General features: G+C 38.8%; 1 protein-coding gene across 1 annotated transcript in view; it reads left to right on the forward strand.

Annotated features, from left to right (window-relative positions):
• The first annotated feature begins 2,915 nt into the window (after positions 1 to 2,915).
• The window catches only part of LOC138954971 (uncharacterized), a 30,809-nt gene continuing 18,689 nt past the window's right edge, over positions 2,916 to 15,035 (forward strand). The window contains exons 1-7 of the mRNA XM_070326709.1: positions 2,916 to 3,481; positions 4,262 to 4,539; positions 5,924 to 6,032; positions 6,564 to 6,919; positions 7,995 to 8,165; positions 9,037 to 9,173; positions 9,525 to 9,720. Coding sequence (XP_070182810.1) covers positions 3,241 to 3,481; positions 4,262 to 4,539; positions 5,924 to 6,032; positions 6,564 to 6,919; positions 7,995 to 8,165; positions 9,037 to 9,173; positions 9,525 to 9,720 — 1,488 coding nt within the window. The 5' untranslated portion in view covers positions 2,916 to 3,240. The remainder of the gene's footprint in view (positions 3,482 to 4,261; positions 4,540 to 5,923; positions 6,033 to 6,563; positions 6,920 to 7,994; positions 8,166 to 9,036; positions 9,174 to 9,524; positions 9,721 to 15,035) is intronic.

A 15,035-nucleotide genomic window follows, 5' to 3' on the forward strand; every position in this document is an offset into this window, starting at 1 on the left:
TTCACCTTACAGTACATCAAGAATCACGTACAGTAAAGGAGTTATAATGTGGAACTCATTAAGGGGAGAGCACCAATTGTTCTTTCCTCTCAATTGAACTTGTACAATATACAATGTAGATATACTTCTCTCCCTTAATAGGATCGTTCGTTTGAATCAAGTTTACCCTTGTCAGAACCTGTAATTCCTGGAATTGGCATCGATAGTGATTTTGTTAAATATAAATCTTACATGTTAACATTGACTGCGTGGTGTTTACGTAATAACACTGTTATTAGTTAGTATATATCAGTTAATGTTCACGATGTTGTAGTGTTTTAAGCACCACCACCGTTATTTCTCGTGAGTTTTTTTCATGGGGCTTTTTCAAATAACATTCAGTTCTTACCTATATTTAGTTTGCCCGGCGATTAGCAGTACGTTGTTTCGTTCTAATCTTGCAGTAGGATGTTAAAATTCACTTTTCATTGTTTTCGTGACATTTCTGATCACAAAGTGATAAACGAATAATGCTTGTTTGTTTCTTGATTTTCTTAAATTACATTGAAATGATCTGAGTATGTTTTCTTCCGATTTAACTCTCCGTATGCTTGACTTAATCTATTTCAAATATATATGTGCTTGCCTTTCCCCCCAACATATTAAACTCAGACACGGTAGTGCAAATGTAACCACAGTCACAATTTGTCATGTTTGTAGAATTTAGCCAGATTTGGATAGAAGTAAAATGACATCTTCATAGTCAAAGAGCTTTTTTCAGTGTGACAATCACCAAGGAAATCTTTGTACTAAAAAGGAATTGCACTTCCCTCTACAGTATTATAGGATCTTGTGACTTGGACATGGAAAGATCGCTGGGAAAAACGGAGACAAACAGATATTCAAAGGTTCGGATTTGTCAAAACAGCAAGTCTCAACGCTGATATAAAGATAGGTTTTTTCTCTGTGCAGAAAGTACCTGTCTGACAATAACAGGGACATTTCGCCAGGGCTAGAAAGCGCATTTTGATTTGATGTATTTTCTTCTCGAAAACAATTTTGAGCGTTATTTCAAGTTAGTTTTTGTTGTTGTTGGTTGGGCTTTTTTCAATAAAAGCAACAAACAAACAAAACAAACAAACAAACAAACCATACAGGTTGAACATGTTGTGTGATAGTCGGTATCAGGGTTGCCTTTTGAAAACAAGTGTGGAATTTCAGGTAACGAAATAACACAATTTGATTTCATATAAACGGTCGAACTCTTCATTTTGACACCATAAAAATCAAAAACAATCTCAAACGATCCAACAGTTTTTACAAACACACGTGCTTTTTATGCAGACAAGATAGTGCCAACATGATGACAAAACCCCCATTGTTGCATATGCTAAATTGTGGAAGTATCAACATTAAGACAATTTCTTCCTTTTGTTTGGCAAGTGTTGGCCGTTTTTATGACAAGGGATGAAATTGTTTTCCAAAAGACCTTTGAATATCTTTAGCGGAAACTGTTTCAGCAACAAATAAAGTCAAAACTTTGCACTGCCGTGTCCCCTTTTGGTGCCTAGATGTAAAAAAAACACCATTATTTGTTTGCCATTATCTTTGCTAATAAATAAAAATCTTATTTCAGTTCTTCGTGTGTGTGTGTGTGTGTGTGTGTGTGTGAGTGTGTGTGTGAGTGTGTGTGTCTGTCTGCATGTGTGTGTGTCTGCATGCGTGTGTGTGTGTGTGTCTGCATGTGTGTGTGTGTGTGTGTGTGTGTGTGTGTGTGTGTGTGTGAGTGAGAGAGAGCCCGTGCGTGTCTGTATGTGTGTGTGTCTTTGTCGTTCAGAAGTCAAACAAAAGTCGGTGGGAGTTTGCCAATGCGAACACTACTGAAAATAGTTCCGGATTGGAACAGTGGTTGGGATATCAATTCACACAGTTCTTAATCTCAAGTGAGCTGAATTCAGTCATCAGCTTGTTGTAATGTGAGTGATGAAATCAAACCAAAATTAATCAACTGTGTTATCTCACATGGAGAAATGTCAGAGGTGGTGCATGTAACATAAAGACAAACGAAACACTCCAACATTAGCATTATATTTAAATATATGATCTAAGTTATAACATAGTTCTCAACGTAACACCTCTCTGCATACAAAGCTCTCGCAGTCAAGATGTAAGACAAATATCCAAGAGAGTCATACACCATTATGTTAACTACCACCACGCACAGACCAACAGGAACTTGTGTGAAGTGCCCGAATCGTTATTGCATCCTTGCGGCACATCGATCCACGAAAGACGATTCCTAGCACATGCTGACCCGCGTGCAAAAGGAAGAATACGATGCGGATGCTGGGGTGGGGGTGGCTGGGTCAAAGGGGGTGTTCACGAAAAGAGGATAAAGATGGGTTATTATACACACAGGAGGCGAGGGCTATGAGAAAGTCGATTGCTGTTCTTCGATTTTTATGTGAAATGAAATGCGTTTAGTTTCGGGAAAAGTGAACATTGGCTTCAGTAGAAATTGTGGCAATGAGGAAATGTCTGAAACGTTTAAATGCAGTTGGCCTTGTAAATGTGAATGTGATATGTTTTTACTTCAACAACAGATACTACCTTATATTAATGTGCAACTGATCCCTCGTATTTGTATTGCCGTTGAATGGAATTCAGACGTACATTGTTGTCGACTGTGTATGCAGTCGTTATGGTGTTTGACAAGAAATATGTTTGCCACATTCCAATTATACTGTATGAATGGTTCTGTTGTGTTTGCATGGAGGGTTAGATGTGTGTGTGTGTGTGTGTATGTGTGTGTGTGTGTGTGAGAGAGAGATCATGCGCGCGTGCATGTATTAATGTGCGTTTATGCGTACGTGCGTGTGTACGGGCGTGCGTGCGAGCAAACGAGCGTGCTTGCATATATATCACCCATTGCACCTCGGTATAAGCAGACATAACGTATGTATGTGTTCTCGCTGAACAGTAGGGGAACGTATACTGTGTGTACTGTCAGCGTATACGGTAGTGTGGTTCGAAGCGATGTCTCCGATGAGGAGTGACAGTCAGTATAAAACTGTTATCGGAAACAGATAAATTACTGTAGTTCATGTATTGTTTTTTTTAAAGACATGTATACTTATACTGATGAATAATCTGGTTGCTACTTTCGCGACGAAATTTGTTTTTGAAATATGCGACTTTTTTCTTTTACTGCCAGTTTCCGTTCTTGACTTTTTTTTTTAATAGCGTGCCTATTGTTTCAACATGGCGTATCGACAGAAAAGGGGTCGGCGAACTTGGCAACCCATCAACACCGATTTTGAAATGCTTGACTGTTCAAAAAAGGGGAAACCCAAAAAAATGTCTTTGCCATGGAAACCGGGGAGGCCTACACTGGATGACCTTGATTTTCCCGAACAAACAGAGAGTTTTAAAGATGCCATCCCCACACTCTCAGTCGGCACAGAACCAACGCCAGGGTCATCTCTTCAATCCGATGAATCAGGTAGACACTCTGCTGTTCTTTAATTAATTTCTTGTTTCTGAAGCAGCGCTGATTACATTTGTCAATAGCAAAAGGGGTAAAGAGGGAAATTTAATGGAAACTTTGAGCACTTCAGCCATACCATAACGGGCCATAGCCGGAGTGACTCGGGGAGTGAGATGAATTTTGCTTTTTGAATCAAATTAAGCTTACTAATACTGTAAGTAGATCTACTGTTTACGGTGTAAGGAACTTTTGGTAATCTTGAACTTTAGTGTGTTCATTAAATTCACAGCTGAGAATCCATTGGCATTCTTTACTTATTTTAACGCATGATCTTGTTATTGTTTAAAATAGGGAGTGGTTTTGGAGCCTCCAGTCTAGGGAACCCGCAGTCACCAGTATCTCACAATATATTTAAATAGACTTTCATTTTTCACCCATCAGTCACCTTGCCTTCTTCGCTCAGTCGTTAGTGAAATGGGCTGGAGAATATGAGGTCACCGGTTCAAGTCTTGCCATTGTCGGTCCATTTTTATTTTTTATTTCAAAATGATCATCTGTTTAATTTTAAACTTGTTCCCCCCTCTCTGACAACTGCGAATAAACTGCATCTCTTTGAGCCTTCAGGCTCGACGGACCTCTAGCCACGGCCTTTAAAGTATTGTGGTGCCAGTGTGAAATTTGACATGACAAATTTAACTTGTGTCGCTTATAACTCTTAATCCTCACTTGATAAGCTAAGGGTATGCGTTTTTGAGTTTCCTGACATAAGTTTAACTTTAGAATTTTCATTTTCAGGGATCCAGGGTTTTATGGAGATTGACAGCAAAGAGGTCACCTTATCAGCCCATAGCCAGAGAAAAGCAGTTGAGGAAGACAGGTGGTGCGAACTCCGAGGATCCTTGTTGCAGACCAGGCTTGAATCTCTGTGCCCCGTGCAAATATGTAGCCATTGTCAGAAAAGGCAGACGGATATAATACGCTGCTGGGACTGTGGGCCTATGGTCTTCTTGTGTCATAACTGCTCCTCTAATATCCACCGGACAGTTATGTTCCACAAACCATATATTTGGAAGGTTAGAAACACTTACACTTAGTTAGAGTTAATATATTAATATCATCTATGTATTTTGCTATCTCTTAAATATTTATTTTCCCCACTCCTTGGTTTGATATTGATTTTGAGTGTTTCGCTTTTCATAGGCAAGTAATCTAATAAGGGAGAGTGTATTTTTCTTCATCCGGAGTCACGTATGCTGCTTTTACCATGTGGATCTAGCTCTTCGAGAGAAAAACAAACGTAATCACAGACACAGAGAAAATGATAACGTGATTTTTAAGTCAGACCAGAGACATACATTGAAGAGATGCGAAGCGAGGCCGGGAGGCGTGTAACTCTTGGGGTACCGCGTTCGGTCTGCGTGACCTCGCGCGATTGTCAGCCACTCATCCCGTACTACGCTGTTGTTCCTTGCCTTACATTGTGCGCGGAGGCAATGTTTGGGAGCTATTATTATCTTTTGTGCGCAACTTTACTTTCCCTTAACTAGCAAATGCATTACTGGTGTGTACATTAATCTGTTTGTATAATTTTTGACGCACTGTAATTAAATTTGATGCTTTTATGTCTCACTCAAAAGTGGTTCTCGCACTCACACTGGCGTGTGGATACAAAGTTACAAGTTCATAAAGGAGAAATGAGCGAAATTGCTTTCTTTATCATTCATCTTCTAATCACCAAATGATGCAATAATTTTCTTCTTGTGATTTTCTGTTTCTCTTGAGTGCAAATAATGAACAGTTTGCATGTTTTATTATCTATGATTTTCTATGAAACAGTTATAATTCTTTAAAAACACAACAATTATCAACGTTTACCTTTAAATGGTTATTTTTCTCTAAATTATGGATGCAAAAACGTTTTATTCAACTGTCCATGTTTTTTTTTGGTAAAGTAGACACTTGCACAATTATGCATTCTTCCCATACATGTAACATTATGTCACTTTTATTGTCAATTTATTATTTATATTTTATTTTGGAGTGCAAAGTTTGGTAAATGATAGCTCAGTTCGCAGCCGGCCGGTGCTAGACAGAGGATTACTTGCCCCTGCCGTAGGCAAAGATAACGCGAGCGGGAAGACAGCGCTTTGCATCTCTTCTATCTATGTCTCTGGTCAGACTAACAAAATTAATTATGTAATTTTTGTTAATTTCCATTGTGACTGTGAGTCAGATATGTTTCATAAACACGTTTGATTTTCAGTAAGATTTTACTTCATATATTTCCCACTTATTGTTTTCACAGAGGTTTGGTTTAGAACGTTGGCAATCTGTTTTTTTTTAACAGTACGTCATGTTATCTGTTTTTGGTATAATTGATTAGTTCATTATATTACATGAGACCATATGTTTTTACAATAAAGCAATTTGGTCTTTGACACACTTTGTATAATTCAGGAGGACAAGATGTATTGGCCAGTCCAGGAGGTACCTCACCTGAAACAGCTGCCCAGACACATTTGTGACAATGTCAGCACCATTGACATAGTTGTTTTTGATGCACATGGTAAGTACAAAAGTGTTTCATATTGTTCCCTTTCTCTGATGGTTGTGTGATAATCTTTCTTATTTATTTATCTTCTTCTTCTTCTGCATTCGTGGGCTAAAACTCCCACGTACACTCGTGTCTTTGCACGAGTGGAAATTTACGTGTATGACCGTTTTTACCCCGCCATTAAGGCAGCCATATGCTGCTTTCGGAGGAAGCATGCTGGGTATTTTCGTGTTTCTATAACCCACCGAACTCTGACATGGATTACAGGATCTTTTTCGTGCGCACTTGGTCTTGTGTTTACACGAAGGGGGATAAGCCACTAGCAGGTCTGCACATAAGTTGACCTGGGAGATCGGAAAAATCTCCAACGCGCAAACACACACACACACCGAACCCTCGACCTTCCGATTAAGAGGCTGACGTCTTACCACCCCGCCACAGCGCCCGTCTTTTATTCATTTATGAACCAATGGATAATGAACTTACAGTTTTTCATTTGTTTACATTTAGTCAAGCATTGACGTTCTGTTTATATCCATCCAGGTGTATCACAAGATGTCAGGATGGACATTTGTCCCGATGAAGGTGTTGCTGTGACGATGCTCCAGTATGGTTTGTGGCCAGCAACCCCTTGTAACCCAAGGACGGCATTCAGCTTGCAACTGCTGGAACTCTGTGTTTGTATGCAGCTGCATGGATCTTTGTCTGTGCAAGCATTTGCAAACTCCATCCAGGAGCTGGACCTCCTCATGGGCATAAAAACAGCGGCCAAGACCAAGCCGGATTTGTACCGCAATCTCATTGGTGCAATCAATGAGTATCGGTATCATCGCACACAGGTGACAAGAGAAGGCAGACTGGCTGATGTTGATGTCCATTCCTGTGGAGTTTGCGAGGAGGTAATATTTATAACTTTTTTTTTTTTATCTAGAGGACTTGTTTTAGTTTTGGTAATTAATTTATCACCAAGAGGGGTAATTTATTTTGTGTTTGGGATATATAGATGCAGGGTTGTACCTTAGCACTTGCCCGCCGGGGGTGGTTTCAAATTGCTCTGTGCGAATTTAAAATTCCTCTTCACTGCCTGTCTGGCACGACAAAGGTGTAAATGCAACACAGTCAAATGGAAGAGCAAAGAGCTCTCGCATTCGGTGTGCTACAAGACACCATCTTCGTTCAATGCGTTTGCTAGCGTGATGCTGTCTCTTACCTCTCACTCGTGTCCAAGCTTCGAACTTGCACTTAACCACACGTTTCAGTAACAATGTAGAGATTTCTTGATTCTTGAAGTGTTCACTCCACTGCTGTTATGGTATTGAACACACGCAAACAGGAGATCTCGAGAGGCAGCGAAAATCAGCGTTTGTGGTAGGATCAAACAGATTCAAGGTTAAAAACATCCAGGACCACGAATGGTCTGTTCTTCACGCTACATTGTCTAAGATAATGCTGCTCAGAAAAATCTGTTGAACAGGTTTTCATGCTGTTCAGTGTTTTTGTTAGTGTTAATGGTTAGTTTTTGTTTTCTGAGTGCGATTTCATGTGTGACTGGGTGACAAGGGGGTATGTGTGATTGTGTGGTTACTTTCTTAGTTACTGCTCTTGTTAGTTCAGTATTTTGGCCCCCGCTATTCTGGTTAGCATCCAAAATAGGTTAACCCTTAGGCTGATAGTTGCAACATATGTTGCGCTACTGGCTCAGTCTGTTTGGTCGGTTCCGATTACCTCCATTGGATGTGAAAACCTATATGACCGTTTTTCTTTATTTTTCTCTGTTAATTCACTAGTGGCTATGTAACGTGTGTTACAGAATTGCACCAGTGTAAGGGTTAAGGTACACCCCTGTAGATGTTAAGCTATGTATAGGCTATAGCTACTTAAAGTTATAAACTGATTTCATGCAAATTGAACTGTTTCAACCCATCATTAGCATGTTTAGAGATTAAATACCTGGCTTGTTTTAATTTGTAACAGGACAGAAGTCGCTCCGTGCTGTCTTTGGATGGTAACTTTGCCTTGGTCCACAAACAACGCAGCGGTAATTACCAGACACCACGTCACAAGGACGGCTTCTTTGTTAAGGATGATGAAGTCAGTGAGTTTGTCAAGCAGTGGACAGCCAACGCATCATCCAAGGATTGTTCGGTATGTTTCCAGTCTACCTCTCTAGAAGTCTTATAATTGAGAAACTGGATCAAGTACATAGTAACAAGTTTTACAAGCATTTTGAGCAGTTTGACTTTAAAATTAACACATGGATACATTAATTTTCTGTACACTGCTGCTATCAGAACTGCCAACTCTTTCAGCGTAGCTTGCTTTACTTCTTGAAAGCCAGAAAACAATTACATGCATAGTGTCCCTGTTTGTTGGGAGTCCTGGTACTCATTTCAGCTTCTCATTATGTATCACAATGTAAATATAGCTCAGGGTAGGTGATGCCGACACTGGAAAGTGCAGCCCTGAAAGTGGCGAGTAGAAACATGTAACTGGCGAATAGAAATGTTCATCTACTCACCAAATGCAAGTAAAGTTGCTGAAAGAAATTGTTGGTTTGGCTAGTAAAGTTTGCTCTCTGGCTAGTCAATTTCCAGAATCACTAGCTAAAGGCTATTGCACTAGTTTTGGGACTTTCAGGTCTGAAATGCCGTTTAAGATACTCCATAATGAACGTGTATATATATATATATTATTATTAAGTAATATGAGACTGAGAGTGCTAAATATATGTTGTGTGCAGCTGCACACAGCTGTGCATAGTGACAAAATCTACTGCGCTCAGCTGCATACCGTGAATTTAACTGCGCATGATTTGCTAGAAAGGGGTGTCCCGCTTATGTGAAATGAGTTGCGGATGCCGTTCCTTTTTGAGATATGACTAAACGCTACATGTACTATGTATCGTCATGGAAAATACATTAAGAAGCAAACACTGAACGCAGGACAGCTGTTAATAATCTTCTTTGGTTTTGTACTATTAGGTTCTATTTATCAAGTATAATACCTATGTTTTCAGGATTGCTCACAGTTCCAGGCTGGTGATGCTATCCGATCCAAAAACAAAACCAAAAAGCTGGATGTCACTGGTGTATTTGGTTCTGTGTGCCAACATGAATTCCCAGGCTTGATGCTCAACATGAAACAAGGGGAAATGTGAGTTTTTTGCAAAAAAGAAAGTGTGATGTGCTTATGAAGAAAAAAGCAGCTACGAAGCCGGAATGTAATGGGAGTGTTCCCGCTCCTAGATGTCTTCTTTTATGCCCTCACATTGAATTCATTAGGGCATGTCTCCTTTTCCAAGCAAGCTGCTTTAGTGAACCACCAATATGACAAGTAGGCACACACTAACACAAACATCAATAAATATACACTCAAAAATCTCTTATTCACAAATCACCTAAGAACAGTAAGCTTACAACAAGAAGAAGAAGACAACATTATCTTAAAATTTTTTAATTTTTTTTTAATTTTGAGCAATATGTTTCTTTTTTCTCTTATTTGTAGCATGGCATATCCATCTCTGCTGCTTTCAAAGTTGCCACAAAGAACCAGCGACTTGAGGGAGAAACAGCAACTGATAATGTATGATGTTGGGTGCAAGCTGCACAAGCATTTGAAAAACCGCATGAGCAACTTGGTGGAGCAGTTCCGATTCTCAGTGCCTGCCTTCCATCGTTTTGCACACAACATGCCTTGCCAGGTAAGCATATGATATATGTATTTCATTTTATGCCTCATGAATCTTCTGAATGAATTTAAAACTCTTTGGTGAGAAAAAAAGCCTTGAGAGTTACAGAACTGTTCTGTGATGCTGGTGTTAATAATTAATTGATTGTCCCTGCTCTGCACATTTCTCTGCTCTGCACACTTTGCCTGCTCTGCGCATTTCCCTATTGTGTGTGTGTGAGTGTACTCTCACATACTTTTCCTTTTTGATGTGTCACGGACATGAAGATAAGATGCTAGAATTATGTTTTAAAATGATATCTTTGGTACATTATGAATTTTGTTTAGGTTTGTTCAAAACTATAACAGATTTAAATGTTTTTGATGTACAGTGGTATGTCTATCTAACGTCTTTGAAAATGTAACCGAAATTCGGTTATATGGAGGGAACGTAACATAGAGGATTGTTTTGTTATGTCCGGGTCTGTCAATGATCCGGAATGACATTGGTGTTTTGATTGATGCCGCCCACAAAGTAATGTTATTCTTTCCTTAAGGGCAGACCGGGTAGGCAAAATGAGTTATTTTTGGTCTCATACACCTTTTTGGGGTTGTTGCATTTTTCACACCTTTGAACATCCTGGAATGCATTCAATAATCTGCTTTTGTCATTTTAGACATGTATTCATGTAAATAAAACCATTTTCAAACCGATGTTTTGTTGTTTTTGTCTGTGTTTTATCAAAAAAATCGAAAAAATGGTCAACTTTGGATACTCCGTGCTGGTAAATGTGCGCACATGACATGACCCTTCGCTGTTCAAACTGTGTGGAAATTTCCGTTCTTCAAGATGACGTCATCACCGTTGGGGAATTTCCGTTGACATAGGCACAAAGAGAGAGAATCCGTTCCAACCGAAACCCCGGAATTAATATATGCAAATATATGTAGGTCAAAGGCATTTGGCGCAAGCGCAGTAGACAACTTATCAGTCCCCCGGTGTCAACAAATCCATGACGTTTTCACCGATTCAGCAGCATTTTTCAAAGTTTTGAGCTGCGGAGAACAACCCTAACATTGGAAATGTTCGGCATAGTGGCAAGAAATATCAGAGAAAGATGAACCAGCAGCAGCGAACAGTAGAAGGAAGTAACAACACTCCGAAATGAACCAACATTATCGTATTGAAGCAGACGACATTCTAAGATTCTTGACTCGACGAGGTGGGTTTTGCTTCTTTCTCTTTTCGATCTTGTTTGTTTGACAACGTGATTTATTGCACATTGTTATGTTGTTGTTGTTGTAAGAATGTGTTAGGGTTTGCAGGTAAATGATAAACAGTTTGTGTCTGAAGTATTTTGCGTGTTTCTTGATCCAATTTACTGACCATGCCGCCGCCGCACACCCACCCCCCCCCCCCCCCTCCTTCCCTCCCTCCCTCGATCATCTCTGTGATATCGTCTTCACAACCCCTATTTTATTGTTCTTCGCTGGCCAGTCCTTGAGAGCTTACTATGGCGTAACATGTCATCATTATTCTTTGTCTGGGGTCAAACTGAGAAGCAGCATCTGAGCGATGTACGACTGACAAAGTTTCTGTTTCTGGTCATTGACCGTAGGAAAATAAGTACCCTACTAGAGAGCGTTCTCTAATTCTAAAGGATTGGTTTACACCAGCATGGCTGACCAACCTTTCATTGACAGCAATATTGTTGTCAAATCTTTTCCATTAACTAAGGAATAAAAAAATAGATCCAGTTTACTTCACCAAAGAAAAAAAAAGAGTTAAACTAAAGGACTGGGGATGCAACTCATGAATCAAAAGCATAAAGATCACCTGCAAACAGTGCTAGGTTTAGGAAATCTGAAAATGTATACACAGAACACACACACACACACACAAAACAGACAACAGACAACAGACAAGAAACAAGCAAATACATAGCAAGTGTGATGAAATAAATTAATTTTAAAAGAAAAATATGAAAAGAAAGAAAGAAAATAATTCAGCTAGTTTCAGTATTAGTTCCTGTGTGTATGTGATTGTGTGGTTACTCAAATCCCATAGTAAACTTGACATGTAAATTTTGTGATAGGGGCCAATTAATGAATGTCTTTTGTGTGTGTGTGTGTGTTCGTCAACCAACATATATGGGTACGAGCCGCTGAGGTGGTTGTAAGAAAACCCGCCTGGTTCAGTGGTTGGGGGCTGATTGGGATTTCTGATTTACCGGCCTAGCCAAAAAGTTGAGGTACACCCCATGTAACATGGTCATTTGCAAAATAAAGTACAAGCACTTGTTGACGTTTATATTGAGTCTTAAATTTTGCAGCTTATTACAAACAAAAACCATGGACAGTTGTATCAAATATTAAATCAGTGTTTGTGTATTTATTAGGTTGGAGCAAGGGGAGAGCCAGTCCTGTGGTGGCAGCGAGGAGAAAGATTGACCTGATGGAAAAGTTTGCTAAACCGGAACTACCCTCTTCCACAGCAGAAACATCAGCTTTGCCATCTTCTGACCAACCATAAGAAGATACAGATACTTTGCCATCTTCTGACCCATCACAAGCAGATATGGATACTGGTACTGTGCAACGTCACTCCGCTGACATGTGTTGGGCTTTTGTCAACATTGATCAGCTCAATCTATTGCTGAAAGGTCTATATCCTGTACTGAATGCTTGTCTGATAGCAGTCTGATTATGAAAGAAGGTGATGCATCAGCCCAAGGATTTGCACAGGCCCTGCATCTGGAGTGCATATGAGTGTCCATTCAAGTCTGCAGTTGTTTACTCTTCTCCCGGTGTTTGCAACGCTTCGGGTGGTAAAGTTGCATTTTAAATAATCCGCGTATGACCATGTTGGTACATGGAAAGGGACATTCAGCTTTACAGAAATTTGCTGCAGTGTTAGGATTAAGCACAGAAATACTGTAATTAAAATGTTGCAACTTTTGAATGGCTTGATAGCTTTGTTCCATTTGTGTATATATAATTATGTAATGTTGTTGATGATTTGTGAAGCATCATTTCTATGCAATGGAATAAGAAATCAGTGCATCCGTTGGGTTTTTATGAGTGACAGTTTGGTTCTGATCAATATTTTCATATCAGCACAAACACAGATAATTGACTTTTTTAATGTTTTCATATGATTTTTTTTAAATAAAAAAAATCTGATAATTTGATTATCAAATCATTTCCCCTTCATAGTTAAAGTGTTATTCTGGTTAAAAAAAACCACCCCATTAATTCAAGCTCTACTGTGGTACTAGTTTACCGGGGTACTAGTGAGACTCTTTTACATGCTGTTTTCACTACATGTAATTTGAGACAAAATGTGGTAATTAAAATGTTGTAACTTTTGAATGGCAAGATGGATTTGTTCCAATTTTGTATATGTTGTTTATGATTTGTGAAGCACCATTTCTGTGCATGGAATAAGAATACAGTGGATTCCTTGTGTTTTTATGAGTCCGACAGTTTCGTTTTGATTCATATCTGCACTAACATAGATGAGTTTTCAAATGATTTTTTTTAAAAAGTCTGGATAATTTGATCGTCAAATCATTTCCCCATCATAGTAAAGTGGTTATTCTTATAAAAACATATCAATTCAGGCTGCACTGTGCTACTAGTTTGAGGTACTGGTTGGAATCTTTCAAATGCTGTTTTCTCTGAATGTAATTTTCAGACAAACATCTGTAATTAAAATGTTGCAACTTTTGAATGGCTTGATGGATTTGTTTCATTTTTGTTTATGTTGTTTATGATTTGTAAAGCGTCAGTTTTGTGTATGGAATAAGAGTTAAGTGCATTGGTTGGGTTTTTATGAGTCTGACAGTTTGGTTCTGATTCATGTTTTCATATCGGTACAAACAAAGATGGTTGTTTTCATATGATGTATATAAAACAAATCCTGATAATTTGATTGTCAAATCCTTTTCCCTACATAGTAAAGTGGTCATTCTGATAAAAACATATGAATTCAGGGTGCACTGTGCTACTGGTTTTTTTATGTACTGGTTCAAATCTTTAAAATGCTGTTTTCTCTGAATGTAATTTTCAGACAAAACGCTACAATTAAAATGTTGCAACTTTTGAAAGGCTTGATGGATTTGTTCAGTTTTTGTATATGTTGTTTATGAGTTGTACAGCATCAGTTCTGTGTATGGAATAAGAGTTCAGTGCATTGGTTGGGTTTTTATGAGTCTGACAGTTAGGATTTCATGTATTTTTCTTATCAGAACTGAACCGGTAACTGAAAATGCTAAATTAAAATAATATATTGCTTAGAAATGCTTTTCGATACACAGAATTATTAAACACACACATATTGCTGCAAAGAAGAAAAATTGGATCAAAACATGCACTGGTTCACAAACTGCAACATTTTAAAAAAAGCACATTTTATAACGTTTTTCTCACATTTTGGTGAATAAAACCCCCCAAAATTGCTTTTCACTCAAAATTTAAAATGGTTTCCCTTAATTAGGTTATTCTGCTTGCAAAAATCAAACAAGCAGCAAGCTGTTTCCAAAATAAAAAAAAAAAGTGCTTGCCTACCCTGTCCCCCCTTAAACGATTATGGTAACCTGTTTTCTATTCAATTAATTACCAACACAGTTTTCTTGCTTGTTTAATGAAGCCCCGTAACTACTCATGGGTTAAAGGTTTGAAATAGACAAACTGAGGTTGAACGAAAGCATGCGGTCCTAGCATGCACATCAATGTCGATACCACACACGATACCCAGCAACGATTTCGTTAAAAACAAAGAAAAGTGTCCCAAAGGCAAGGAACAAAGCGAATAAGAACCGCGGCAGTGTGTTGAAAATGATGTAAAATTGTAGCCAAAAGCGTCAGTTTTCACGATGAAACTTGACTCACTCATTCAAGGGACAACTGCACTACTGTGTGTCCACAGAGTTGAGTAATTTAGGACACTCCACTACTCACCTTCAAACTTCACTGACGGGATTCTGAGGATAATCTATTGTATGTCGCGTCATTCGGTCATGGATCGGGAAAAACCAAGAACAGTTCCAGATTTCAAAACCCATATTCGTCGGCCGCCATTGTTAGCTAGACCAAAAATGTTTACACACGCTTTGCATACCTACATCGCAAAATTTCATGACATCACCAGAACTTTCGATTTTGGTTCGATGTTCGGATTGCTTTCATAACGTTTCTGTAACTTTGCGTGTTTAAAAGGTAGTAGTTCCTGCACAGTTCTTTGCAAAATGAAGCAGACATCTGGTGAATGACCTTTATCTATTCAAAATAAAGTAATGACCTGAAATAGAAATGAAAAACCATGGCTTCAGCCGTTAAGGTGCCGCA

This window comes from Littorina saxatilis, unplaced genomic scaffold, assembly GCF_037325665.1.
Source record: "Littorina saxatilis isolate snail1 unplaced genomic scaffold, US_GU_Lsax_2.0 scaffold_489, whole genome shotgun sequence".
In the NCBI taxonomy this organism is placed as follows: domain Eukaryota; kingdom Metazoa; phylum Mollusca; class Gastropoda; order Littorinimorpha; family Littorinidae; genus Littorina; species Littorina saxatilis.